The sequence below is a fragment of the Ruditapes philippinarum genome, unplaced genomic scaffold (genome assembly GCF_026571515.1).
Source record: "Ruditapes philippinarum isolate M1 unplaced genomic scaffold, ASM2657151v2 ctg1631_1_1_1_1, whole genome shotgun sequence".
In the NCBI taxonomy this organism is placed as follows: domain Eukaryota; kingdom Metazoa; phylum Mollusca; class Bivalvia; order Venerida; family Veneridae; genus Ruditapes; species Ruditapes philippinarum.
This window is the reverse complement of record NW_026860481.1, coordinates 544,739-571,994: the sequence shown is the minus strand read 5'-3', so window position 1 is coordinate 571,994 and position 27,256 is coordinate 544,739. Positions and strand designations below refer to the sequence as shown.

The following is a 27,256-nucleotide window of genomic DNA, read 5'->3' as shown; positions in this document are numbered from 1 at the left end:
GCGAAACATCTTTATCTTGTTAACCATCTGTTTGGCACTATAAATGATGATATAGATTGATAAAGCATGAACGAGTTTTATTAGTAAACACGCATTGGTTACATAAAGGTTTTTCTCGTGATTTGTATACGATAACGTACTAGTATAGAGGATATTGAGACGCAATCAATCGGTTCTGTCTGCAAATCTGATAGTGAATAAGTTGATGCGAAAGAAAACCGTTTCATCACTTTTGCCGATAACTAGCAGTGAGCACATGGTAGGTGAAGGAAACAGTAGGAACGCGTAAGGATATATTACAGAACGCGAAAGAAAATTTAAACCAATAAAGAAAATAAATCCCACAAACATACCAAAGGATATATAGGTGACTTGGATTAGTATTCGGAAAATAAGTAATTTATGGATGACAAGGGATTTGTCTTAAGTTGGCTGATTTTACTTTAATTATCTGTGGACAGGTAACGTGCTACAGGTACTTGTGGAAATATGATGCGCTAGGTGATAAATGTATACAATTAATTATCTAACATTACATTTTGTATCTATTTATATATTATAAAACAACTTGAGTGACATGAGCGAGTGAAAATGAAATAAACATTTCTTTTGCTTGAACATTTAGGCATTTTTTAAAAATTTCACTTGAGTAAATTCAGACATAATGGCATTGGAATTTAAGGGAGGCAACAGCCTTGCACCATGCAAACCAAAAGGAACAATATTGAATTTTCAAAATATTATCAATACCCTTTTCATAGTATTCTTTTTATTGACATCGATCGGTTTATGGGTGTGTTTAATGGAAATAAGTAAATTAAAACAATCTACGAATTCATTAGTTGACACTATTGCAGCTATTAAAGATGATTCATATTACGATCATATTTCAAAACTAAATAGAAGTTATAAGAAACACGACAGGAAGAATATAAATAAACGCAATGATATTAAATACGTTTTAAAATCAAGTGAAACAAATGATAAAAGTGTTAGTAAACGCGAAGCTGTTCCCGTGGGAATGGCGTATGATCCACTTTCACCAGCACCTCAAACGGTAAGTAGTGTATATGTATTTGTTTATTGACGTCAATAGCTAATTTTTGCATCAGTAGTTTGAAACCTTTAAAACCATTTTTTATCAAGAAGGAGGGTTTTGTAACTTTTTAAAACATTTCGGTCCCCTCTTTAAATACTTGACTATTAACATCCATAACGTTTAAATGTTTTTTTTTCTTCTTGTTTTCAGTCGCAGCAACATAAATAAGTTATATGGCGACTTACGTGTAAATCATCTTATTTATATATTTAACTTATAAATTTTGTGAATTTTTCTTCTTTTTTCAAAATCGCGTTTGGAAATAAACCAATATACGGTATACAAACTTATTATCAAAAACAATATTTATGAAAATTGAACATTTGCTGTGTTTTAATCATAGTATTAAATGACCATTTCTATATGAATTATAGATCATTAATAATATAAGTTAACTAAGATGTAAATGTTTAAACAATGCATTTTCAAATCATCTTGTAAATGTTTAAACAATGCATTTTCAAATCATCTGATCTGGTCTTTTTTAAATGTTTTGTAAATATTTCTTCAATAAATAATTGAGCCGCGCAATGACAAAACCAACATAATGGGTTTGCGACCAGCATGGATCCAGACCAGCCTGTGCATCCGCGCAGTCTGATCAGGATCCATGCTGTTCGCTTACAAACCCTATAACAAATAGAGAAACTGATAGGGAACAGCATGGATCCTGATCAGACTGCGCGGATGTGTTTGTTATCATTATCATATTAACATTGTGCACTTGTTATTTTATTGATTATTCTTTTAATTCATTTTTCAACTGCGTAGGTATTTTTTCTTTGAAAAGTTTTATTTCAGCACTTTGGTATACGTCAAATGTTTGATATAGCTTGCTTCGTTTGCTTATTAAATGGCAGCTCTGACAGTACAAAACACTATACAATATCACTTGAAACCTGTGCTACCGATAAGCATATCAACTTTGGTGTTGTTAGATAAACATTGTGAGAGATAATATTTTATATCAGTCATTGATCGCATTTTAATTTCACGGCGCGTCGACTACGACAGAACAATATTTTAGATATGGGAGTTAATGGTTGCAATAAGAGACCTGCAATCTTATTATTGTGGAACAAATACCAAATCAAAAACTGTATATGCATGTGCACATTCAAATATTCCAAAATTGATATTTCATTTTTCTCCATAAATACTTATCACAGTGACAGCTTAATGACATTTCTTCAAATAAATTAAACCGGACAGAGACCTTAAAAGTTTTAACAGTCTTTCATATGAACCAATAGTTTGTTTGTATGCTTGTAACATTTTACATTTAATAAATAAATCATGTAAATATTATGTTAGAAAGCATCGGAAATTAATAGGTCTGTACAATATTTCATTTAAAATTTTAGCATATAAAACATAAAAAAAGAATTTTAAATAATTTGGTAAGCCACCTTAAACAATGTAAGTGTTTATATATAAAAAGAAAATAAGTGAGCTGACTGTGAATGAGAGAAACAAAATAAACCAGGCTCTTTTAACATATTATAGACTTGAAGTTTATACTGAAATTTTAAGAACACTGTGAACTGTTGATATATACGAAAGTGAAAATGCTATTACGTTTAATGTGTTAATAAGATCTGAGACAATCCGATATGCTCAGATAAACGAACGAAATATGCAGACAAATTATGTCTAACTATAAATAAAAATACAATGAAATTTATTGCAAAATTCTTTATGTCAGCCCTTTATTTGATTAAAATTTCATCTAATGACACGTAAAAAGGATGAAATACATTGAAGCATATAGTATCGATGTCTCGATGTTATGTTAAGGAGTTGCATAATTGATTTGGAAGCAAGCAAGAAATTGATTTTTTTGTGTGCAAGAAAACAAAATTATTATTTTAGTTAGTAAAATTTAATGATGTATATATAGTATACATTTTCTTTGTCAAAACCATTGGTATTAGAAAATTATAATATTCCCACTGATATAAAAGCTCTCTATGCCAAAGAATTACTTTTATTTTAATAGCTAAATTGTTTTTAATTTTCTGTGTACTGTTATAGTTTCATAAAGTTACTCATTAGCTGCATACAAGAACCGTCTCTTGCGTCTTTCGCTTCTTTTGAAATAAGTATAGTTGTAGTGATTTAGTATTATTATATGGAACAAGTACTACTTTCACAAGATCTTGCCCTTTTATGACGAAACAAAATGTGATATTTAGTGCTATATTCTTCAGGTGAAAAGCATTCTAACATGCACATAAGCCATTGTTCTAAACCTGATGACCTGCACGTTTGCCCTTTCTAAAGCAGTGACTTGTTATTTATTTTTATGCATTACATTGAATATGCTTGTAAAAAATAAAAGTAATGTTGTTTACCGGTAATGAAATGTTAACACGTGCATAAACATATTCAATGTATATCATTTTTTTGTATCCACATACTCGTAGGAATGTTTGGTTTTATATCCTAGATAACGAACGAGTTACAATTATATGATGCCATAATATCCACTGCATAAACTAGAAAAAAATCCTCAAGAAATGTATCTGTATTGAAGAATTGTAAATATTTTTTTTATGTACATCTAAAATATTCTTCGCAAAAGTTGCGAATTTCAGTTATTGATCCGTCGTTTTCTAGGTAATCAAATAATACTCAAACGTAATGAGAATAATCTAAGATAAACTAGATATTTTATTGGCAAATGCTCCGGTGTGTAGGGCGAAACGTAGTGCTAATATTGCAGCAAGAATATAAACAGCGATAATTTTAAGTTTATCTCTTTATTCATGAATCAAATAACACTAACGTATCGAATAGATAAAACATTAAGTAAATAATTTCCTTCCTGCTTGAATGTTTAGTTTACTCATCTACCGGAAAAAGGTAAGTACTGGTTAGTTTTTTCAGGAAACACGGTCAGGTGGACTGGCTGCCATGGTATTACACAAAATGTGTTACAATCGACGTAAAAATCAACTAAACAACCAAAAAGCGAAATGTTAACAGGGAATCCGGCAGCTGGAGTTTGTAAAAAAAACCCCATCATTTCTTAATTTTATGAAATAAACCGGTAATAAAGCAGACGCTGTGAAAGTTTAAACAAGAAAAATATTACATACATTCGTATGTAATATAGGTACGATTGCATACTATTTTTTGTGAAGACTTTGTGTTTGCTGAATTAAAGGTGTAATGTAAAATGAACAAACATGTCATGAGATATTTTATATCTTTAAACATTTTCATGGAATGTAATTAATGTATCACCATATTAAAGTTGCATGCCTTCAGATGAGAAAAATGATTTCAAGGAAATCAAAATATGAAAAGAAAATTCACGGTCAATTGACTGCTTTGAAGCATAATCACAAAATAAAATTACAGGAAATTAAAAACCTTTTTAATACACTTAAGGTAGAATTTCATTGTAAATCATAGTCAACGATTTGAGATATGATTATTTATTCATATTAACATCATTATTGTTATATATTGATAAAAAAAAACCCCGAAAGACACAGTTTGTAAATATTTATTACAATAAAAATATGAAAAAGGTATAACGCGCCGAGGTTAGCTATAATTAAAATTCCGCGCTAAGTCGCGGTGGTGCTTGGGATAATCACTTGATACTGTAAAATGGCAGCCATTTTACGATACGAATCCTCGGACAGTTTATCCTGCCGAAAAAATACTTGCAATTCAAAGTTTGCTGGCTACATAAAGATTATCGATTTACTCTTTGCACACTTTTTCTCTGCCTGAGTATAATAATATTGACGTGTTTTCATTGGCTTAAACCATCACGTTACCAATACACATGTAGGTGTGAACTAATTTCGTGTTCATTAAAATGATTCCGTTAATAGACATATAACAATCTTATTTACAAATGAATTGATAAAATAACTATCCCAGAAGCATTTAAGATAATAACAATCATTGGAAAAAAATAAATGCATATAAATTGTAAATTTGTGTATGACAACTCAACCCCCTAAACAAAACATAATAGACTCAACCAAAACAAGCGCCTGCTTCTTCACCGAACTATGTAGTTGCATGACCATGATTAGCAATAAAGCAAACCAAATCTAAGAGATAAACCTATTGTAAAAATAATACTATGACCACAGCAGATTTCGTACAGAAAACATATAAAAACGCTTGTTACAAAGTTCAATTTATCGTACACAGAAAAAGGTTAACGGTTTCTAAATCATAATTTTGTACACGTTTTGAATGGAAAAGTCGTTGGTCGAACATGTTTCAAATAGCATGAACTATGCGTATACGATATATTTTTGTTTTGTAACACAATGAGTAAAGGATTGTCATAACAAATGCATTTAAAGTTATAATTGGGTAGGGAAGTACTGTGAGAGTGCCTGAAATATTGCTAAATTTTAATAACGTTTTACAATATCAGAAATGAAATGTGCAATACATACAGAAATCGTCCGAACCAAATCGCTAATATTGTATATTTAACAACATGTGTCAAGGTCGGTGTTGGCAGCTTTAAAAAGTAACCCGTACTTCACTGGAGTGTTGTTATATTTTTTCTGGTCCTTCGGGGTCATTAATTCAAGCACTTTAGTGTTTAAGATTTAATACCGTTTATAAGTTAGTGTAAGGACGGCGATAGAGATGTTGCACTTTTTCATCATCAGCCATTAATAGACTAAATTAAACCGTGTATGCAATTTTCAATGGATATTGTTGTTTTCTTTGCTTATGATTAGAATTATCTTTAAAGAAGCTTCCAGATCACACCAATTTTCCTGACCATTTTGAAAATGTTTCAAAAAGTAAAGTATTTTCAAATACAAAAATAGTTATTAACACCTTGCAAAGTGCACTTTCAATCCACGTAAATTATCAAATAAATGTCAAATAAATTTCAAAATACAATTACAGCCTAATTGCGTAAGTCACGAAGTAGAAATATGGTGATAAATACGGCTTAATCAGTCATTCTTTGCATGTAACAAGTAAATTATTACTTGCATTTTGTAATACTGTAACCTTTTCGTACATTTTCTTAAGATTGATTTGCTTGAATTTTTGGATCATCTGGAGGCATGCAGCCTTAACGTTTATTATCATTCAAAGTTGTCGATGCCATAATGTAAACACAAAAATAAAGGAAGGACAGATTAAAACAAAGAAAAAAATATTGAACAATTTAATATAAAAAAAAAATTGGACGAAAGTCACATATGTTTATCAAAATTTATTTTTAATGTTTGAAGTAGAGGCAGTCATTGCTTGATTTCTAACTGAAGCACCATGTTGTCATAAATTTATCCATTTCGTTTTTCATAACGAATCTGTGGGGTGCTTCCTCTAAAACAATGGACATATGCCACATAATATATAAATATAATATAAATAGTTTATTTGCCAATTTATTTGGGATGATAGGATTAACATTCGGAAAAGAAGCATGTGGCCAATCCTTTGGTCGATCACATCTATGTGTAAAGTAATCCTGATTAAAATATAATGAAATATTGCGTGCATTTCATACTGATACAATTGATCGTCGTTTAATTTTGTTGGAAAAAAAAGATAATTATAACAGTTGATTAAAGAAAATTGCATTAATATAATGAATATGACATTTTATGATATTTTATTGTGATAGATCTGCAGGTTGTTGACCTGTAATAAAGCTAATAATTTTGTGAAAGATAACAAAATATCACTTTTAAATTATCTTTGTTAGCACTGAAGCTTATTAACTATAATTCTCACTCTTTATCTAATTGTATATAGCAGCACAAGTTGGTTTACTTCTAACTTAATAACACGTATGAATATTATGTTTATTCAACCATGTTCAAAATATGTAATTACTTTATTTACTTACCATTTCAATTACATTCTAAGCAGAAATATTTGAATCATAATAAGGCATATAGTAATCATTGGCAATAGATAACAATATTAAATAAATAAACAAGATAAACCCAATCACATTCTTTTTCACCTAACATTTTGCAAAGACAATATTTGATACTTCTTTTCATTTATTTTCACAATGATAACTATGAATATTGATGCAGCTATCATAGTGTTTTTATTTTGCTATAATTGTTCATTGTAGATGCAGATCGCTCAAAATAGATTTTAGAGTTATGTTACCTAAATTATATGAGACGGTATTATCAATATATGTTAATGGACTAAATCTAATTTCACGCCCCGTCAGCCTCGACATATGCGTCAATCTGTTAGATACGAGGATTGATCAAAAAGTTCTTGGCCCGATGTACTTCCGGTAGTCAGAGGACCCAACTAATAGTCTTTCGTTCAATATAATCGCCCTCTACATCAATGAACTTTGCCAACCTCTGCTCCAACTTGTTTAACCCTTCAAAATAGAAATCTCTGGCGCATTGTCGTGCAGGAGAAGAACGCCTCGAGTCAGTTTGTCCCATCTTTTACGCGTGATTTCTTGACACAGACGTCTCAATTCGTTTGCGTAGTACGTACCGTTTATAGTACGACCTTGCTCAAGATAGTCAATCATGGTTTTCTCCTGTCTATCCCAAAAAATTGAAGCCATCCCTGCTGATGGCACCCTCTTGAATTTCTTTGGAGGGGGTGAGCCAGTGTGCTTCCACTGCATGCTCTCTTTTTTGAATTCTGGTTCGAAGTGATGGACCCATGTTTCATCCACAACTTTGACATGTCAGAATTGCCTGAACTGAACCGAAGCTTATACCCACTTCCTTCGCGGGTCTCGACTTCTGTCGCATATGACCAGATCGTGCACAGCTTCGGCAGATTCATCGTTGGTGGCCTCTGTTGGCCGCCTAGGCCGCTCATCATTTCCAATGATCTCCCTGCCCCTCTTAATTTCAGCAGCCCATTTTTTTCACAGTGCTATAAAAAGGGGACTCCTTCTGAAGTGTATCCATGAAGTCTTCATACATTTCCTTGGAGGACATCCCTTTCTTACAGAGGTAATTAATGACGGCTTTTATTTCAACTTTCTCCATTTGGTCTAAATGACACACCCCAAATCTATTGATCAAAGTGTGTTTTATGTTACTTAGCCTGTGTAAAACTGCGTATAACTCTGTCAGTAATCTTCAATAAGACATCGGTATTGACGTATCGTTGCAGTGGCTAGAAGTATATCGGGCCGAGAACTTTTGATTACACCTCGTAAATAGTGAAAGTTGTTTATTAATATCAAGATTTAAACTGTTGTTCTGAAAACATATTCCTTCAAGTAATGCTGCTAAAGTTTGAATCTTTTAACAGTGTTGGTGTCCATGCAACAATAACTGATATGACCCATTGGTTCCAGTGTTACTCTGTAGCGCATTAACCTATTTATAATTAAGTTATTTTTTCAAAAAGTAACAATTTTAACCACATCCAATTAACAAATAAACTCTTTGTCTCCTAAAGAACATATAGAACCTCTAAAAGAACCTCTCTAGAGGGGTGTATATAAACTCATCATACCAATCTGTTTCAGACAATAATTTTATTTACAAATCTCTTTGCAAGCAGTTGTTATGCAACAAACCATTACTGAATTATTACTGTAAATTATCTAATATCATACAATATTTTCTTAATTTATAACAATTTTAAAAAGAAATGTCACTTATGAAAACTTGACAATTATTAATGATACTTTTCAAAAAAAATATCTTCAACACTAATAAAACATCAGACCGATTTCCTATTTTGTTATTGATGAAATTTCTGTTTTATTTGGCTATAAAGAACGTCTGCGATTGTTAACGTGTTGTTTTTGCTTTTATGGTTCTCAAGGGGTTCCCCCTTTCTAAAATGGTTATACTCATAACAGCAGACAGGTGTCATTTTATGTGTGGCAGCTGTAAAGATGTTACATTGTTCTTCATCACTTCACCTTAGCGTTCTTAATATGTTTACTGTCCTTTTGAAATATTTAGTGTGTTAGTTTTTTGCGTGTTCGGCATTATTGCGCACCAACACAAGTAATGTCATATGGCTCCTAAACACATAAAATTGTTTTGACTAACCTCGAGTGTCACATAGCTTAAGCAACACAATGGGGTCAGAGCGACCTCTCCTGCTGAAGATAAGAGATGAGAAGACTCAAATAATTCGAACACATTAGTCGTCTCTTACGATCATGCAGGGATAAGCGGTGACTGTAATTCTTATCTCTCAATCCTTATTACCAACCCATCAGGAACAAGGGGTGGATCATATGGTGGTATATTTCTGTTGTTTTTTTTTTGTTTTTTGTTTGTGTTGAGAATTGAACCTCATTGGAATACTTAAGTTTATCAGGGTAAAAACGAAGTAAAACTTTTCAAAATATCTTATTTCCTCACTTGATATAACTGCATCTACGGTGACCAATGTTTTCGTTTGTTTTCTGTTTCCAGGGATTGTTTTTCGTCCTGAAGATTCATCGAACAAAAAGATGAATCTTCAAAGAACAATATGTTGTCCGAAGACCTCTAAAATAAGTGGACACTTGCAAGGTGTAGAACATTTAGATTGATTGGTGTTATCAACATATCCTTAATCATTATGAAAGTCCTATCCTGAAATAACAAGACGTGCTTGTATTAAAATGACGCATATCATAAAACTGTTTGATATATACAAAGCTAGCATTTATCACATACAGAGAACATTTATTTCATTTAAGCAAAGTATGGTAATGTTGTTTGTTTTTGGCAGGTACTTATCTGCAGTTATGTGTTTGTTTCTTCGCGTTTTATTAGGTGCAAATGTTAAGAGAACATGCACGAACACACATTAAAACAGAGAAAAGAACTATTGTTGGAACTTGTCTGTGTAGCGTAAATTACTGTTAAAACAAATGATTGATTTTGTCTGATGTTAATAATTATCTGCTGAAAGTTTCAATACATATGCTACACTGATCAAAAGAAAATACAGCCAAATGATCAAATATTATTGTTATTCAAAGAATAAAACAGTAATAAAACCCTCCTTTTTCCATTTATTTAACAACGGCATAACTTTAATGTTAACATTGCTTAAGACATTTTGTCTTTCAACTTTGATACAAATTGTTTAAGAAAATGATTTGTTGTTTTTTCGAAATTGATCACCAGACGCCTGTCTTGATAAATCGAATCAAAGACCATGTTAAGGGAGAAAATAACAACAATACATTTACGACACTTTGACAGTTTATGATAGATCCATTTTATGATCAAAGATTCAATTTATGATAGATTCAATTTGTAATAGATTCAATTTATGATAGATTCAATTTATGATAGATTCAATATGATAACTGTAGCAAAGGTAAACTCCCGCAATGTCACCTTCAAAAACATCTTGCTAAACAGTGTATTAATTGAATTGAAATATATTAAGATATGCCCCTAATAAATGTACGGTAAGGAACTTAATATGACAACATAGGTCAGTTATACACCTAACAGGAGATATGTATCGAAAATTTAAACAAATTTACTTTATTGTTTACGAGATATGTACACTTTTTTCCGAATAAAAGCTTGTATTTTAGAAAATGCAACAATTTTTTTTAAATAGGAGGCGACCTTCTTACGTTTTATTGATTAAATTGTTTAACACAGTAATCACATTAACTTAACTTGCATATCTACCGGTTTCGAAATGTTAAAAGTTTGCTTACACATGCATTGTGTGATTAAAGTTGTCACTAGGAGGAGCTCAGTTCTAAAAAAAACACAGAGATTTTAAGAGGGGTCGCTTGACACTCAATCAATTGACTAAAAATGAGACACCGGTCACATTTAGAAAAAAAGTTTCGCTTATGTTTCACATTAAAGATATAGATAAAAAAAATGATCGTCTTTTTTATTTTTTGTTCGCAACATTTGCGATCTGCGATAGTTCTTATACAAATTTCAATCTTGATAACCTATTCCTAGTGTATTCACGTTTATATTTACGGTAGAACACTCTCAGTTGTCAATGTTATTAGTAATATATAGTTTAAGCTAATTAGCTTACTTTGTGGGAAATATGTTATTTTTAGATCTCTTAATATCACAAATTTATAGAAGGAGATGCGTAACTAGGAAAAATGTAATTGTTACAAAATCTATCCAAGATTTTAATTACGTATAAACCCTGTGTCTTCTTTTATCAAATTTTAACATGATTGTTCCCACTTTTTCGATTATGTTTTATCAATTCCCTTTGATAAATTACGCTACTGCGGTTAAAACAATTTAATTTAAAACAAGCCATTGAGCGCGAGATAAAACCTAATTTGTTGAAAGAGACTCAACGCCGTTATTGAAACAGACGGCGAGAAATAATTGAACCAGAAAAGAAAGAAGCCAAAATAAATAGATATTAGTGATTGAAATTAATTGTCGCAACAAAAGTTCCATAAATAATTTGAGAAGTACACAAAATGTATGCCATAGACAAAATTCCGTTTTTATATTTCGGATATTGACATTTTAATTCAAATGCGTGATTCCTTGTTACTGATATATAATTCAAAGCTGGTAAAGCTTGAGTGTTACTTTCACACTAAGGTTAGCTAAAAAAAACCGCTATTTAAATCTTCAAGTTTCAGTCTTATCTTTATTTATTGGTCGAAAGAAATATGAATTAAAATCGTCATTTTATTGTCCTTATTCGAAGTGTTTGGTTTGTTCGATTCTAACACGTTTTCGGTCATATCATGGCGGTTGGTATACACAAACCGAAGTCTTTATTTTAATTTATCTAAAGGTGACCGTGTACAAATAAATTAAGTGATCCCTCGGAAGCATTGAAAATTGCAAAATCACATGACAATTGCAGACTTGATTTAAGTGAATCTGTACATGATATATGCAACATCCCTCACGCCCCCTAGCACCGACTGGAGCGGTACTCAATTCTCAACAATCAAAACGTCCGGAAGTAATTAATGATCCCGAAGGACCAGAAAAATACAAAACCCACATATTTTCTGAAAAGCTATAAAAGATAAATGACCATGACATTGAATTTCCGAGATTAAGTGTCAAGGAGACATTTCATCAACCAGCGACGCAAGATAACAAATCCGAGATAAGCAGCTTAATAAATTTCAAAGTATTTACACATTTATATGGACAAGATTTGTAAAGACACAATGTAAATAAAGTTGAATAAAAGAATAAATGGTTACTTTATTCTCATTTGTCTTCTAAATTGCCTGTTTTATGTCTTTAGATTGAAAAAGTCAATCTGTGCAATTTACACATGGGGATCATAAACAACTTGAAACCGTTTTAACTTTTCCATTATCCGGTTTTTGTATGTCGTCTGTTTCTGTGTTAATATGATTATTTTATCAGAGAAGAGGTGCCGTCGTTTCGAATTATTCAATTATAATACATTAATTAACACAAACAAGATTGTAACTTGGGATAATTTCGGCAAGAATAATTCAAATTAGAACAATTAAACCTAAATTATTTAGATCGCTCGCATTTCAGAGAGAAATTGTTAAGTACACTATAATCGCCTTATTGTATACACCGAGCCAGGGACTTCGGAGTTGAAATTAGTTCCTTTCTATCTTTAATTCAGCGAAATTCTTTTACGACGTTAATATGCTCATCAGGTTATACATTGACATTATCATAATAATTTTTTGCGGCTTTTCATTGCCTTTCAGCCTTAACAAAACGCTAACTTTGTGATACTTTCCTTGTGAATTCCTTTGTTTTGTCCGTTCTCGTTAAGATACGAACGTAAATATAACACAAATTAGGTCTTATAAACAACAGATGAACGAATTTTGTTTAAATGAGTGTACTTTTTTTCATCGTTTAAATTTTTATCATCTTTTCAATATGGTTTCATTCAAGGGATTACATTGTAAAACAATTTGTCTTGTTATTCAAGCTTTAGATAAATGTCAAAAAAGAGTTGTTTTTTTGTACATATATGTACATATATGTAGTAAAGGTTTTAAAGATATACAATGCTGAAATTTGATATTAAAGAATATTGTTAATTGATTCACAGTTTCCTTGTAAATGTAAAATAAACATGTTTTGACATCACACAAAGTAGATATGTCATGTTTAAAATTCTACACACTTTAGGTGGTCACAATATGAATATATAGTGTCATTAAAAACTGGCAGTTTTTTATAAGAAAATACCAATTTTACTTGATCTTTAATAGGGAACGCAGTTTTCCATTCATAGTTTATTCATTCTTTTATTCAAATTTGAAATATTCAGTTAGAATTATGAAGATTTCAATAAATTTATGTGATAAAAACATTTTAATCAAGGTTGAGCATAGTATATCTTAAATAAGGTGGGGCACACAGGATTTTGCCTTCTTAACTTTGGCATGCAAGAATAAGAAGACCTTTTTTTACAAGTTACCCCCCAGAAACCAATGCGATGATAATTATGCTTGGAATATAAACCAGATCTAACCACTTTAAAGTCCCGCAGGGACCTATATTAGGACCTTTATTGTTTCCTAATCTTTATAAGTGATATTGTTAAGACTTCTGGTACCTCTATATACACTTTTAATGTACGAGCTTGCACCTGAGTAGAACAACCGCCCTTCCGAATGCTGGCTATATAGCTCCGTACATAACACCAAGAGATTTCGTTATAACTTGGCGCGGAATATATTTTGGATATTTTTCGTTTATAGTTTTGTATTTTGTAAAGTTATACCTCTAGATCATAGTCTGGGGATATTTCCTTAATGCAGTTAAAGCAATATGCATTGACAAATATGACGAAGTTACATAATTGTGAGCTTAAAATTTGTCACAACAGATATTAAAAGCACATTAAAGGACCTTTTATTATAGATGATACATTTGATCTCATGTTATAATGTGTCTGGTGTGGTCATTATTTGTTGTTACACAGATGTACACACTAAAAAGGCAATAAGGAAATATATAGGAAAACAATTGAATTATCTTAGAAAGTCTGATGAAAGCAATGTGATATGAAGAAGGTTTTAATAACGCAAAAGACAAAAACGATGTTATTTTCAAAAGTAATAAATATAAGTTTTGAAAGGTTTTACTAAAAGCCGTTAAAGTATAAAGTTAAAAAGCATGCAACATATAATAAGGATAATTAAAGTACTAGACCAATCAACCATTTACATTATAATATTATGTAAATTAGATTTAAACTAAAGATACCATAGCAATTACATAATGTTTATACATTTATGAATAATATATGTGTTATTTTTCTGAATGTGGGAATTGACATAATATGAAGACAAGGGTGAAAAATTTATAAACTAGAACGAGCCTTATGAACAGACTATCATTTCCTACAACAGAAATGCAAAGGACGAAATATAAAACCGCCTTTTCCCACAACATAATTAAAGACAATGAAAACAAAAACAAAACAAAAATTCAACTACTTAAGTTCATAACCGAAGTGAAATGTGAATTTCCAAGAATGCAATGTAGTGTCACATCGTCTTACGCCTTGTACTATACAATTACATTCTTCGCGCACGTTATGAAATAGGAACGTTCAAGAATCCTGAAAATCTGATCACGTGCTGCTTTGTTAAATTTTCGGTGGTGGTAAATTTTAAAAAGTAAAACGAGAAGAAATTTCTTCTTTAAATCATACAACAACATTATGTGTTGTTAAGAAAATATGAAAAAACAATAATAATCGAGAAAGGGCATTCAACTTTGTTCTAGATTCAGTTTAAATTTAATAAACAAACTTATGCAATGCGAAACATTCAGGGTTTGTCGTAACATATAAAAATTCCTTACATTTTATCAAATTCAATCGAAAGTTACTAATTTACACATTTTTTTATAAACCTGACAACTATAAAAATATGTGTACATCTGAATATGTTTTAAAATAAAACTAAACTGAAATGTGGTTTCCTTAAAAGTCTAAAGCACATATCTAACACGTGGCCCCGGTGACCTGAAACATTTATCGACAATTTTTTCTTACGTACTTATTTGTATTTGTTAGTAGTAATATGGTTTTGACACTTTTCCAGGATTTAACAGAGTACTGTGTGACATTGTTATCTCAGAAATGCGGTTCAGCAATACCTGGTAAGTAGATTACGAATTAAAAAACCTTTTGCCTTGCTCTTGTTTTTTTAATATGATGTTTAAATTTTTAAAAGAATGCAATGTCCAATAATGTTTGTAAAAATTACCTATTATTACATATATCATCCTGGTTCGAGTTAAAGAGACAAATATTGATGTGAATACGTATTGGCCCTTCTATATGACTTATGCTTTTTAAATCCTTCATTTTCGGATTAGACTTGTATGCTTTTTTACAAATTACTGTACTTATTACGAAACACAGGTAACTTTCGTGCTAAGTGCGGTAATGGTTTTAAACGGTTTGTTTTTCAAACTCAAACAAAAATATTTTTAAAAACAACATTTCAATTCTAATTTAATCGAATTTGTGTTTGAAATCTTCACAAAGATAGTTTTGTTTTGTTTAAGGAAAACCATATGTTTTACAAGTGCTACTTTGTTTATGGAAACATATTTTTGACTTAATAGCTACAACTGGGTAATGGTTACATCTGAGTAGAGTAGCTTAGAGAGGTTTAAATTATGCGAAGAAAACTAATTGTACATTTTTACATATGACATCGTTTTTCGCAAATTTCTTTTTCTGTATTACTTTTAAGGTCTATTTGAAGAAGACGGTATTCTTCTTCCAAGATTATACGTAATGATACAAACATGAATTTTAAATCAGGATATATATTTTTATTTATAGTTGTCTTAAAGTTTGTTGATTAGGATGTGATGTTTTTTTTTTTTATTTTCAATCATTCTAGTTATCTGTTTTGTTTCCCTTTGCCTTCAAATATCTTACCTTGAGATAAGTTCGTGATACGATTTTATTTGTTTGGGTCGTCAGACCAAACAAATAATGGTAGCGAAATTTCAGACCTTGATGTTCTTATTTGCAAATGCCGAAAGTAGTCCAAACTCTTCGAAACGGTTACTTCCCTTCATATGTACATTAACACCGAAACATTAAGGGGAGATCACTGCGTAAAAGATTGTCAAATGACAGGCGCATTAATTTTCGTAACAAAAAATAGTTCCCGATTGGTCGAAGATTTCTAATATTGTGTAATTCTTATAGATATACATGCTTATATTCAGCTTCATTGTTTAACAACGGGTTTACCATAAACAAAATATATTGAAATTAATAAGGGTTACAAACTCTAATTAAGAATAATATGGTATTCTTCAGGCTGTTATCTAATAACTCCCCGTGGTCGAGGGTTTTACACGCTCGCTTTAGAAGCGAGAGGTCCGGAGTTGAAATCCCAGTTCAGGCAACTCTTGTTGTTTTTTTTGTTTTTTTGTTTTTTAACTGATTAAGCCAAACAAACATTGAATTGAATATCAGTGTTGCAATTAGTCTTATAGCTAATTTACTATAGTTATAACACAGGAAACAGAATTTGGTGACACTTTACAAACAAATTGGTTTATAATCTCACAACCTTCACCTTTCTGACATTCTGAGACCCAAACAAATTCAGCGCCTTATCTGCTTTGATTAATAAAAGTTATATTATGACGCACATTCTTGTGAAAATGTTGAGTTTACTGGAAAAAAAAACGACAAAATAACTTAAAATTTTGAAATACGAGTAACTGCATACAATTTATTATATCGGTACTCATAAATTACCAGTAACTTGACAGAGAGAAATTCTATAAATATCATTCAAAAGTTATTAGTAACGTTCACTTGATAGAAGTAGTGTGGCAGTCTTTTTATATTTCAGCACTTTTAAATTTTGTTTTAATCATTTGTCATCATGCAGTATTGCTTAAACCACATAATGCAACTTGATCGAATTTTCGAAGAAAAAAGTCGGAACTACTGCGTGAATTTATCAAAATAAATAGATTTATTATAGGAGTCATTGTTTTGTCGGTTAGACAAACGAGTCCATTATATTGTCAGACATTTTAAATTATGAGGTATTTATGTTCTATCAATTAACATATCTTGTTTGAGGTAATTCCGTTATATTGGAAGGGTGGAAGAAAATATTTGCATTATCAAATAATATAATAATATAATATGTTTAACATAGATATGACATCAATATTTTCTATAAAAACTGTAAAAAATGTCACCATGGTAAAACTTTACAAGGTGGAGAAATTTTCATATGTTTCTATTTGTAAATAGATTTAGAAATAATGTTATTGTAGTTTTCGTTAACATACAGCTAAAGATATATATATTTAATATCTTTAAACCCTGATACATTTTCTTTTTTGTAAAGGTGCTCCGGCTGTTGGTCCCCCTGGGCCCCCGGGACCGCCTGGGGATAGAGGAGAACAAGGAAGGCCTGGTGTTATGGGTCATATGGGGCCACCAGGGATCAATGGTATAACAATTTAAGTACTGTATTATAATGCGGTGTGGTGGCATCTAGCGATTCACCTGTGTATGTTTGTGTGTTATGTAGATTACTTGTATATAGTGAACTAAAAACATCTTCTTGTAAAACACAACAAGTACGATTTCAACCATGATTTTTCCTTGCTTAAAGGGCTTTCAAAGCTTTTTAAAGAATTTGATTCCATGCAGAAATCTGGTTGACAGTGCAAATAAAAGGAATTATGAGAACAAAATATAAAAATATTACTTCTTAAGACGCAACGATATCTTGCATAAGCCATTGTCTGGTTGTCTGGTATACCTCTACCAAAGGTGTTTAAATTAAAGCCCCGGGATCAAAATTAGCCCTGTCCCGGGGGTATTGTGTTTTTCGAATATATATGTTGTCAAGATTTAGGTAAAGATGCTTCAACACTATAAGGGCTAGGGCTCAGATATTTAGCATGAAAAATGCTAGTGAACCTCTATTAACATTATTCGAATTATAGCTTTGGGGTTAAAATTAGTCCTGCCCCAGGGGTTAATTGATTTTCTTATATAGTAAAAACACAAAAATTTGTATTATGTAATAGCAGCTTTAGCTTAAGTATTTTGGTATGGAACATTTTCTTGGGTAACTGCAAGAAATGTTCAGATTATAGTCCTTAGGTCAAAGTTGGCCCCGGTCCGGGAGAACATAGATTTTCCTTATATTTATATAGCAAAAACTAAAAAATGTCTTATCTAAAACTATAGGAGCTACAGCTTAGTTTTTGTACCTTAAATATTATCTAGTAGGCTTCTCCTTAGTTTAATTCAATTATAACCCTTGGGTTACAACAACTGGCCCCGCTCCAGGAGGATCATGGCTTTTTCTAATTCAGTAAAAACATAAACAATCTCTTTTTTGAACTTACAGTGCTATATCTTAAGATATTTAACATAAAACAGGGTTTTGAGGACCTGAACAAAATTATACAAATTACGGCCCAGAAGTCAAATTTGTCCTACCCCGGAGGGACACAGATTTTGCTTAAACATGACTTATAAAGCATTCAGTTACTTTCCAAGGTTACCATTGACTCACATAGTAACCATCAACTTTCCACAGTAACATACATTTCCATAGCAACCAGTGACTTATCATAGCATACAATGTCATCTATAGCAGCTAGTGACTTTCAATAGCGACAATTGACTTCCATAGCAACCACTGACTTCTCATAGTAACCAGTGACTTACATAGCTTCCATTGACATTACATGGCAACTAAAGACCTCTTTTGCAATAAGTAGTTTTCAATAACAACCAGTGCCTTTTTATCCCAACCATTTACATTAGATAGCAAAGGAACCAGTATTGCAACAACCGACTCATAGCAACAATTGCAACCACTTACTTATAGGAACCAGTGACTTCCATAGCAACTATTGACTTTCCATAGCAACCATTGACTTCTATAGTAACCAGATAATTTCCAAAGCATCCATATATTTCCATAGCAACCAGTGACTTCCCAAAGCAACCGGTGACAACCATTTACTGATTATGTTTTCAGAAATAGGTAATGTTCAATTGAAAAATAACAGTATTTAAGAAAAATAACAGTATTTCAAAGTTCAATACAGCTACATCTATGTAATAAGTAAATAACAAACATTGAGTCATTTTTTATACTATGGCCTTTGTATTTGAACATTACACACATCTGCTTATTGTCTTTCATTTGAAACGCTGAAATATTCACTAGACATTCCAGCATAAGGATGAAGTTCAATTGTAAAGAAACAAGAATATCTACTTCTATTCCTACTATAGCGCTGTATTAATGCGGTGACATAGCATTTGTTCACAAATTGAACCTTGTATAACATTCATTAGCTCTTCATTTGTATATCTCACAAAACGCAAATCTTATGATAATTCTGTAAACAAAACTAATTTTAGCAATCAAAATTGTTGTAACATACAATTATGAATATGTCAGGTATTTACTAATTATCAAACATTTTACTTGACTGTATAGAAGCTTGACTTTATTCTCCGTGAAATAAATACACAAATTAAATTTGATATTTATCAGGGCAAAAAGGACAGAAGGGCGATAACGGAGAAACGGGAAGAGTCGGGGAACCAGGTGCTGATGGGCCAAAAGGCCCACCAGGTGGGTTCAAGCGTAGTAAGTTTGGTTTTAGTACTTCGATGAACACGCGATGTAGTGGGTGGTAACCTTTTTTCGTGATTCGATATTTTTTATAAATAGTTATACTAATATTTCAGTGTATCTTACTTAAAGAAACCTGATTATGGGGCACACTGTATTATTCTAAAAACGTTTATTTTATTGAAAATGTATTTTAAGTAAAACTATACAATTGTTTTGTTTCTGTAAATGATTAAACTACTGGACTTTTTTCATTTCAGTTGAAAAACTCTTTTTAGGATGATTTATCAAAACGAGTATTTCTTTGATAAAGTATATCTATTAGAGTACACTCGGTCAAAGGTTTTACAATATACATGTATATTTATCACAATATTGGAAATGTATTTTATGATAAATCTTGCAATATTCTAACTTTATAATAAATAACATATCTTGCCATGTATGTTTGTGTAAATATCATATGTTATCTTGGGAGAGGAATTTTATAAGTTTTCCTTCGTTCTAATCCCTTTCAATTTTATGTAACAATTATATACATACAAAATGTAATATTATGCAAAATATTAAAATAAATATGTTTAAACTAAATACATTTTAAACCCAATCACGTTAAAAATATAAAAAATAAAATATAATGACTAGGCAGGAAACCGAACTATTAAAATAGTATCATGTTCATTTTAAAACAATTGATAGTTGATTTTTTCACTCTTTTTCCTCATATTTTGTTGTTTAATATCAAAACCTGTAAAGGCAACATTTTTTAAACGAGTACTTTCTTACGTATTGGTCGGATTAAAAGATATAGCTTATATCGTTAAGTTGTTGTTAATCATTTAGGTTTTCCGGGCGTTAATGGCATTCAGGGATCAAGTGGACGCCGTGGCAAACGTGGATTGCCTGGTCGGGCTGGACGGCCAGGTGAGGATGGTATACCGGGCATACCGGGTATAAAGGTGTGTGTAAAAAATATACCGACTAAAAGATGATTTTAAACCTGGCATTTTTTATGGATGAAATTTCTATTGTAAACCCCTAAACTTGATGAAATTTCGCAGCAACTTTAAAAAACATTAATTTATTCTTTTATCCGATGCCTTCATCTTCATTACTAAAAATTAAATACTGCTTAAACCGGTTCTTAGTAGGCGTGAAATATTTTGCATTCTCGTACATTTCATGCACGGCATCGTTTTATATAATAATTCCATACCCTTTCCTGACAAACTCCTTTGATTGAAATTCAATATTCTTTTAACGTTTATTTTCAGGGATCAAAGGGTGAGCCAGGAGATCCGGGTGGAACATTTAAGATGAATGGAAATAATTGCTCGTGTAAGTTTGTTTCACATTGTAATTCACTACCTATAATTATCAGAAAACTAACACTGTGACATTGTCTTTCAAATAATAATATAACTAATTTCAACATAATAGTTTACCGTTAGTATGTACCTTGCTAATATACTGAAATGCTTATAAATGTTAACCTGTTTTCTTTCCAATATAAGCAAAAGACTAGGTCAGTGGAAATATTTGTATTAACATCAGTTTTTTTACCTTGTAATTGGATATCAGAAAATCATATTGATATTTATAATTTACAGAGAAAAAATTAGTTCCGATGTTTAATGTTTATTTTAAAAAGGGGAAGAAACGTTAACATAATACTCTATAAAGTTTGTCATATGCAATTTCTATCAACTTTGATGTAGACATATAACTATACGATATATTATACCGACAAATTTGTATAATCCCACTTTAAGCCCTACGATACACATATGCTCGATAATTTTGGTTCATAATGTAACAGAAATGTATCAAACTCTTTGTTGAATATCAATCGAGAATTGAATCTTTTTTTTATTTAGGATAAACCAAAAATTTTACGACTTTGTATGCTTAAATGTACAGGCATTAATTCTAAAGGACAAAAAGGAGAGAGGGGTCACATTGGGTTTTATGGCTTTAAGGGAAATAAAGGTACACACCTATTCAAAAGGCATTCGGTATTGTATTGAAGAGCACATCCCTACGTATTGGTGCAATTTGTTCTCGTAGGCTGTTATCGTAACTTTCTTATAAATCAGTGCATATCCAGAGGAATTTAAATTTGTATATATTTTGAATACTTGAATGCTTCTTTAAAACTTCACATGTGAACGAGCAAATTGCACCAATCAAACGTTATTGTGCATGCTCCAGAAATTGCATGTTAACGTCATTATTTTCCTGTTTTGCATGCCGCGTATGTAGGCACTGGCATAAAAGGAGAAAAGGGTCAGAGGGGTCTGGTAGGTTTCACGGGATGGAAAGGCGATAAAGGTAAGAAAGACTATGGAAGACAACAAACAGATATATCTGATTAAACCATATTTTTTGATATATGCTGTCCAATAACTTGGATTTAATTTCCTCTCGATATGTATTACAAGCTAAATTGAGGATAACTAACAGATAAGCAAATATTTGTAAAAATACAGATTTCGTACATTAGTCTTAAAAAATGAATAAATAGATAAAAACACCATACCTTTTGCCCTGATTGAAAGTTGTAGCTGTGCATGTGCAGTTATTGTATTGTTCGATTAGGACGTAATAAGTTTCAATACAGTTAAATAACCAATCAATCAAATATTTCTCAAGATGATAGCTTAAAAAATCAGATAGAAACTTGTATGTTTCATAATCAATTCTCTCAATCAAAAAGGATACTGCTACTGTTAAACAAATAATAATATCAGGCCTTTTTGTTGATGTTGTGTATGTTCTAGTTATTGTTAAAAAGTAATGCAAACAACCGTTAAAGTTTACGTTATTAATACCTTTTCCCCATATGTATAATATATATTAATAATTAATTATGATTTTTCTTAAATGTTTTAAAGTAATTAAAGTAAAACATTGCTTGCTACTTAAATATTTTCACAATTTATGTAACTATCTGAATCATATACAAACTAGAACCCCACCTACCATTGAATGAGATACTCGTAAATAATCAAATAACAGTAATCCACCTTTTATTCTCTAATAAAAGTTATTGCAAAAGTTTGGTTACCCAGTAGTTATAACTTATTTACATGCGCACATGTCTTTATCACGTGTACGAACCTGTCATTATCTTTATTTAATGCATGCTTTCAAAAAAGGAGAAACTGGTCAAAAAGGAGACAAAGGTATGTACAACTTTGATTTCGTTATTGATTGTCATAAAATATTTTAAAAAAACTAAACATTTAGCTTGATGTCCATATTTGTAAAATGTACATTGTGATACAACCTGGAAAATAAAAAGCTAAACAATGTGTCAAATATTTATTCAGCTATTCTTTGTTTCTTAACAGTGAATATATACACGTATTTGCATGTATATTAAACGTTGAATGTTTATTAACAAGTTAAAAGTTCTTACGTTTGAGGGACTCGTTTGAGTGACTGTATGTTTCTATTATTTAGGCTATGGAATGCAAGGGTTTTCAGGACCAACGGGTCCACAAGGACCTAAGGGAGAAAAAGGCGATCCGGGCTATTGTATAGGTAAACACGAATGAGTGTTATGTTTGATTCAAAACTCTGGTTTACTTCGTAAACGTACTTATAAAATAAAATTGTAAGCTGGTAATTGCTTTATTAATAAATACACTTCTTAACTAACATATTCAAACAATATTATTTTAGTTGAACATATACTTTGTACAGTTATTGGGTATATACATGACTGTATAATAACTGGTTTTACAACAAACTTATAAGCATTTTATTATGTTTGCGTTGTTGTTTTTTTATTGTTGTTGATAGAAATTTATGACAGTATAATACAATCATATTTTTGTTTGTTTACAACCTAGCGTCTCATTGTGGTGACAAATACGTGAGAAGAAAGTCAACAGAATCAGCTCTGGACAGTTACACTGTTAAATCAGGTAAAAGAGAAAAAGGATAATAATTATTTCATTTGATTTTAGCGGTTTTACGTTTTGTTTATTATATAAAGCTAAGAAACTCAGTTTCAATTTTGTCTTTACATATAAGGCCCTGTTTCATAAAATTAAATACACATATTATGTTTCAAAATGAAAAAAGAAATATTGCACTATAATAATTGCATTAATGTGATACAGTTAAACGTTTATTATATATTAAAATATATGACTCAGAAACTTCGACAATACCGACAACAAAAACTACACCTACAACTCCATCGACTACACCTACTATACCGCCAAGTATAGAACCTAGATCTACAGGTATAGATGAGAAAATGGCTTAGAAGCATTGCATGTATTGAATGAATACCTTAACAATACGCTTGGCAATCTTCTTTCCTCTTTAGGCAGTTTGATTAAAATGTCGATTTTAATTTATATTTGATTAATACTTCCTACCATATTGGCATGTCTCAGTATATTAGGTAGTGTTATAAGTTGTGTACCCATTGTTTAAATAGATTTGGTCTGTAAACATATAGAATATGTCTGTTATAGTTTACGTGAAACACATACTTTAGATGTGTGCGTTCAACCGTTGTCTTTGTTACTACTACTCGGGTACTCGTGTATCTTATCTAGATATGAACAAATGAGAAAGCATGTATATCAATGGATATAACACATAACATTCCATTGAACACTAACAAAATAACTTTTCAGGCGGGTCGCATAAGCTACCAATTGAAGCCACGCGCTCAGACACTGCTACATCTTCAAGAATGTCTTCTTCTGTTTTCGCTGTGCTTCTAATCTTTCTACCGTTTGTGCATGTTCTTCACTAACATAGAGTACTTCTAATGATAACCAACATTGTAAAGTAAGAAACCATTTGAAGGTGTACTCTAAATAGTGTTTAATAACAACAAAAACAATAAATACTAGATTAATATTTAATAATTTATATAATCACATACATTATATGTTTACAAATTTTGATAAATAGATTTCAAGAAAAGAAACAAATATAAAATTATATAATGACTTTGTACTTTTCTGAATTAGAATAATTAGTAATAAATCTTTCTCTCAACTCCAAAATACGGCTGTAAAAACAAAGTGAAGGCGAACTGTTGAATTGAAATCTTTAAGGCAATACATGTTCTATTCTTGATATAACATATAACATGTTTAACATAGTAATGTCATTGCAAATGATATCATTATTACTATTACATTTTCAGTATGTAGAATAAAAAGAATTGCAACCCCGATTTTCATCATGCGTGAACGTTCTTTATACGGCTCAATTCTAAACGATCAGTTAAACCCAGGAAAATTCTGGGTCACAAGGGGATACTATGGAAATTCTCTTGAGCAGTACAACTCAATGCTGAGGCTTAAGAAACGAATTGTTGATACTAAGTACAACATTAAACACAATCGTTTCTATGGAACACAGCATGCTATATATAACAATCAATTTTATTACCAATACGGTGGGGAGCAAGTTGTGCTTCGATATGATTTAACTATCAATGATGTTGTAAGCGCTACACCTCATATTCCAAAGAGTCATTATAATGACACTAATTATCTATACAAAAACAGCAAAATCTATTACGACATAACGGCTGATGAAAACGGGCTATGGATCGTATATGGACGACGTAGAGGGAATGAATCATATATTCATGTCGTGAAAGTCGATCCATCCAATATGGAATTCATAAGAGTTTGGACACTTCCGAAAAAGATCGGTGTCTATAGAAATAGCTTTATTGCGTGTGGGATTCTGTATTTGATAAGAGATTTAGAGCCCGGCAAGACGGAAACAGAGATAGACTACACTTATGACTTCTTTACAGACGAGTCAAAGGATGTGAATATAAAAATAAAATTACCGTTTGGAGAAAGCAATATGTTTACATTTTATACTAACACGTCAGATAAAAGGGACAGTGTTTTAATGGCCTGGGACAAAGGCAACATAATCAAATATCCATTGCTGTTTTAGATAAGCAATTGTAAATTCAAGCATATGTAATGATTTTGTGTTGTGAGTCGTGTCAGTAGTAAAGTACGCACGGGTGTTTTGATAAATTGAATATTGCTTGTAGATGATGAAAATATTAATATCATTGTAAATTATTTAATATAAAATAATAAGCGTTTTTTTGAAACGGATGTTGAACCTATGCGCATACAGGACGCATTGCTATGTTTAAGTTTGTAATATTTATTTATGTTTGTTGTTGTTCTCTTAAGTCATGTATTATTAAGTAAATAAACACCATTGATGAACGTCAATTGTTGTTTTACTAAAGTTTGACATTTTTGTCTCTATTTAATTCACGGCACGGTTGATCAATTCAGATTTTTTATATGTCATTAGTATTTCATTTATAAATAATGTACATGTGGTTCTAATTTTAGATTAGTGAATTTCTGTGTAAGTAAATGATACATGTATAATGTATGTGTGGCAAATCAAAGTTTAATATCTGAAATACCCGAATACAAACAAGTGCTGGTTTTAACAGTTTCTTTTTGTCAGATTATTTTCGTTTTTTTTTATAGAAATATCACTGTTTCACATTAGGCATGGCGTGTTTGGGTTATATTTTAAAAGCATTTATAAAGAATACTAGTATATGATAATGTATGTTAGCAGGAGTGATTTTCATATTTTTCATACTTAATGGCACATCGGGTTATAGTAACAAACATATTTGCTAGCTTGTATTGTGGAGTGTAAAGATTGTAAATATATTTATTTACTTTTTGCAAGAACCAATATTTGTTATAAGTTAACATAGAAAAACAATAGGTTACCATTTTCATATTTATAAATGTATAAGAAAATCAAGGTATATTAAAAATTCAAATTATCATTTTAAGAGTGTTGTGTTATCATTTAGATCATATAAATTATGTATTATAAAGAGCGCCATTCAGTTGTGCGATATATTTGGGAAAAGATTTTCAAATTTCCTCGATGGTCTGTTACCTGACGAGCAAGCCTTGGTAACTTAATAACAAGCAGGTGTTTTTCTCTCGAAAAGAATCGCACATGTAACAGCGTATTTTTCAGGATAATGCATTGGAATATGAGTTGACTATCACATCCTGTGCATCCGCGCAGTCTGATCAGGATCCATGCTGTTCGCTATCAGTTTCTCTACTTGTAATAGGGTTTGTAAGCGAACAGCATGGATCCTGATCAGACTGCACGGATGCGCAGGCTGGTCTGGATCCATGCTGGTCGCAAACCCATTATGTTGGTTTTGTCATGATGCGGCTGGTATGTATCTTGCTGAAAGCTTGTCCCATATCTCGACAAATTAAGAATTCATTAGCAACATGATAAACTAAATAATTATTTGATTACAATTTAAAATAAAAATACTAAAACATATTTAGAAAATGGGCTTGTTTCTTGTTTCCCCGAACGCAACGAAATTGTTCTAATATACAGACCGAGTATTCATATAGATAATGTTTTCAGGTTAGACGATAACATTATTGAAAGGTTCCTTGATTAGTATTTTTGTTTCTATTGTTTCTTCGCGTTTTATGAGGTGTGAAATTCATGAGAACATGCACAACCTACAATAAAAGAGTTTGTGTAGAGAGAATAGCTGACTGTTAAAACAAATGATTGATTTTGTC

General features: G+C 31.2%; 1 protein-coding gene across 7 annotated transcripts in view; it reads left to right on the top strand.

Annotated features, from left to right (window-relative positions):
• The window catches only part of LOC132760260 (collagen alpha-1(IV) chain-like), a 33,690-nt gene extending 7,206 nt beyond the window's left edge, over nt 1-26,484 (top strand). For 2 of the 7 annotated variants that reach the window (XM_060752204.1, XM_060752203.1), the window contains 11 exons: nt 15,093-15,150; nt 17,388-17,492; nt 19,569-19,664; nt 20,493-20,608; nt 20,924-20,987; nt 21,912-21,980; nt 22,808-22,834; nt 23,115-23,195; nt 23,507-23,581; nt 23,816-23,905; nt 24,829-26,484. In XM_060752204.1, the coding sequence (XP_060608187.1) occupies nt 15,093-15,150; nt 17,388-17,492; nt 19,569-19,664; nt 20,493-20,608; nt 20,924-20,987; nt 21,912-21,980; nt 22,808-22,834; nt 23,115-23,195; nt 23,507-23,581; nt 23,816-23,905; nt 24,829-25,601 (1,554 nt within the window). In that variant the 3' untranslated portion in view covers nt 25,602-26,484. Of the gene's footprint in view, nt 1-73; nt 1,058-15,092; nt 15,151-17,387; nt 17,493-19,568; nt 19,665-20,492; nt 20,609-20,923; nt 20,988-21,911; nt 21,981-22,807; nt 22,835-23,114; nt 23,196-23,506; nt 23,582-23,815; nt 23,906-24,307; nt 24,465-24,828 lie in introns of those variants that run through there. The other 5 variants (XM_060752206.1, XM_060752207.1, XM_060752210.1 and 2 more) reach the window with 5 other exon arrangements.
• Nucleotides 26,485-27,256: the final 772 nt, after the last annotated feature.